The sequence below is a fragment of the Equus quagga genome, chromosome 6 (genome assembly GCF_021613505.1).
Source record: "Equus quagga isolate Etosha38 chromosome 6, UCLA_HA_Equagga_1.0, whole genome shotgun sequence".
In the NCBI taxonomy this organism is placed as follows: domain Eukaryota; kingdom Metazoa; phylum Chordata; class Mammalia; order Perissodactyla; family Equidae; genus Equus; species Equus quagga.
Window position 1 is genome coordinate 17,239,217 of NC_060272.1, and position 3,560 is coordinate 17,242,776.

The window sequence follows — 3,560 nt, forward strand, 5'->3', positions numbered from 1 at the left end:
CAACTAGCATACACAACTATGAAGGAACTACAACTAGCATATACAACTATGTCCTGGGGGGCTTTGCAGAGAAGAAGAAGAAAAGAAGGAATGTGAAGTGCTTTTGATATTGAGTCAAGAAGCTTTCAGGCCACAGTGAGGATTGAATTACAAGTGTCCCTATGGTGTTTTCCTGAAATTTATTCCACAGAACTGTAGTTGAAAGGGGCCTGTATTTTTCACAATAACTGTAAATTATATAGTTACATGGCTATACTGGGGCATTTAAGAGGGTTAGCAACAAGAAAGTATGACTCTAGCAATGAAGTTATATAACTAGCAAGGGGGGGAAAAACCAACCTGGCAGCTTAAAAAGGTTTTCTGTTTTTCTTTCTTAGAGGAGGCTTAATCTGGCCTAAGTCTAAGAAGATTTGTCTCCAACTGACAATGTAGGCCTAAGTAGTTCATTACTTTAAAACGCGAAATAACCATTTTCATTCCTCATTGGCTTCTGAGTTGTTTTCTCAATTTGGAGTTATTGTGATGTTTGAGAGCCCATTGGCACAGAAGGCTTTCCCAGCACCCCCACTATTATGTTTTCAAAAAGGAACACAGAAAGGAAAAGCAGCCAGCATGGTCAGCAATGATTCCATGTGGATAAGGAAATCCAAATTTGTGAGTCCCCGTGTCCTTTGGAAATATGAATCAGTGTTCCTGATGTTGAAAACAGATTTCTGTAGTAACCTGTATCTTTTATAAAGATTTTAATTCTGGATGAAGAAAGCAGAGAGATTATATTAAATTAACCTTACATATTCTAATCGAAGCATTGCCAGTGAACAAGATTTTTCAAATGACCTCTTATGTGCTGGGTACACAGAAGATATAGAATACCTTATTTTTACTATTGAGAAGCAAAATCAGGGGGATAAAATTTTAAGGGTAAATGATTTTTGGATCACCATCAACACTATTTAGGAACAAAATTTCCAACTCCATGTTTTCCAAGGTTCATTTGGGGAAGTGGCCATTGAAGCCATACAGAAATCTACCACGGTTCTTTAGCCTACTTTGAAGCTAAGATTGAACGTCTATTTTTTATAATACCTGGGTTTTATTAAGGAATATAGAATAAGAGTAGTAAGACAAAATATTGTTTAAAAAGGTGAACCCAGTAAAGAACAAAGAAATAGACTTACCCACATGACATATCTTTTACTTTCTGCCCAAGGTAGGAATGGACCAAGAAGGGGCCATGGAGACAGAACAACCACAAGAGGTGTGCAGAATGACAGTAGTGTCCCCACAGCACTCTTCTCCTTTTTAAGTTTTCCCTTGTGCCTAGGGAAAACTTCCACAGTAGAAGGAGCTATTCTGAAATATCCCAAAATAAATTTAGGAGTCGGAACTGAAGAGACACATAGCATTGATTCCTCAAGAGAGCCCGTGTCATTTGAGGGCCTAACTGGGGTGTCCAAGCTTGAACATTTCCGCTGATTGTCATTAGAAATCTCCTGGCTTTAACTAATTATTCTTTCTTTATCCTTTGGCACGCACTGTGGACTAATGACGTGAATACTTGACAGAAAATCCCATAAAATATTATGCTTTAGTAACTTCCTAGTTAAAATTTTATTTCATTTTCTTTACTGGGGCCAAGGTACAGTTTTGCCATTTTATTTTGAAAAGTCTGTATTTTATAAAATACCAGGGGCCATTTTTAACATCATAAACCCACAACTTGTGGCAGATTTGTAAACAAACCAAATAGGAAGAAAGCAGAAGCAGATGGTCATTCTTATAATGACATACAAGCAAGTAGCAAATAATTGTTTCCCTGGAGGTATCCTGGGGTATGAAAATGACTTTTAAAAAACCATGCCCTCTTTAAGATCCATGTACTTGTAATAGAGTTTCTAATATGCAGAACAATGAAAGCTTGCCTATATATGTATTTTTTTCAATAAAACCGAGTAGCAAAAAGGGATAGTTTGTGAGCATTTGCTTTCACTTAACTACTTTTTACATTTTTCTTGCTCTGCTATTTTATCACTAAACATGATTTTAAAAAATACAGAAACCTCTCTAAAAACACTATTTCTTCCTCACTCAACACTGTCCATCTTGTCATATGCTTCTATCACTCTGAATATATATATGAATATATATGTGTGTGTGTGTGTGTGTGTGTGTATGTATTTTATACTCAGATGATCTAAGGAAGTACAAGAATTTAAGATAAAGTATGATTTACCCACAACATATATATGTAAGATTCCTGCATGATGCACAGCAAATGAAACTAGCTTTTAAAACAAGCCGGTCACTTCCACTCTTTCCTTAGGAGTCTATTATTCACATTAGTATTTCTAAAGGATCCATAAAGTTACTCTTAACTTCCCTTTGCCCTATAAAATACATAATTTAATTCTTTCAGCCAACATTCATACACCCCATCCATTCTAGGCAAATCTTGGCATTTTAATTAAGCACTCAATCTTTACAGAGTTAACAGCCCACTGTAGACAGCTACTTCAGCACAGTGAGTGGAAAAGTGACATTTTCCTCCCACCCAAAACAAAGCTATTATATTTACCTTCTACTTTGAAGATAGTAAAGTGCGGTCTGCAATGGAAAGAACCCAACGCGTTACCTGCGCAGTTCATCCACAGACCCTGGTAAACCCAAGTGGCAGTTATCACCGAGGATGCTCTGGTGGTTACTTTCCACTCATTGGATGTGGTCGCGGCAACGAGAGCTCCAAACCCTCCGACGCCACACACCAGAGCCGAGATCTGGGCCCTGGACATGTCGCTCAGCCTTCTCCAGTGACACCGTCCAGACAGAGCTCTTCGGTGGTCTAGGCATGCAGTGGACAAATAACACTTGGACGAAAGTTACAGCAAGTTCATGGGGGTAGGGGACATTATTTCCTTCTTCGGATGGCCTGAGGAAGTAACAGAATTTAGGATAAAGTCTGATTTACCGATGGCATTTTAAAAATAGCCTAAGATGTTCTTTCTAATTTTCTACATGGATGTTTACTAAAATTTTGTAGATGGATTTTAAAGGTTTTGATTTCGCAGATTTTTTTTCCTGGCACCATAGTTAATGCTTAATTTTCTGTTAGCCTGAAGCTTAACGAACCATGCAACTACCAGCTATTACAAAGTACAAATTATACAGTAACAGTTAAGGCTTATTTGACCAATTGCTTCAGTCTTGCATGCTTCTGAACCTTTATATAAAGGGAATCATACTGTAGACATTCTTTTGTAACCTGTTTTTTCACAAAATATTATGTGTGTGAGATTTATCTATGTTCGGGAATGTAGCTATCATTCACTAAATATTATAGCTGAATATAATATTTCGTTAAGTGAGTATACCAGGATTTATTGATCCATTTTCCTGGAGATAAACATTCATGTTGCCCGCCCCCCCCGCCCCCCCGCCCACCATAGCAATTGGTGAAGCTATAAACATTCTTATGTATCTCTCCATGTGCTCATGTGCAAGAGCTTCTCCAGGGTATGTCCTAGAAACAGAATTGTGAGGATGTAGGAAATACTCATCTTCAG

General features: G+C 37.7%; 1 protein-coding gene across 1 annotated transcript in view; it reads right to left on the reverse strand.

The window, feature by feature from the left end:
• Positions 1-2,986, reverse strand: part of CLDN10 (claudin 10) — a 111,548-nt gene extending 108,562 nt beyond the window's left edge. The window contains exon 1 of the mRNA XM_046664975.1: positions 2,576-2,986. Coding sequence (XP_046520931.1) covers positions 2,576-2,789 — 214 coding nt within the window. The 5' untranslated portion in view covers positions 2,790-2,986. The remainder of the gene's footprint in view (positions 1-2,575) is intronic.
• Positions 2,987-3,560: the final 574 nt, after the last annotated feature.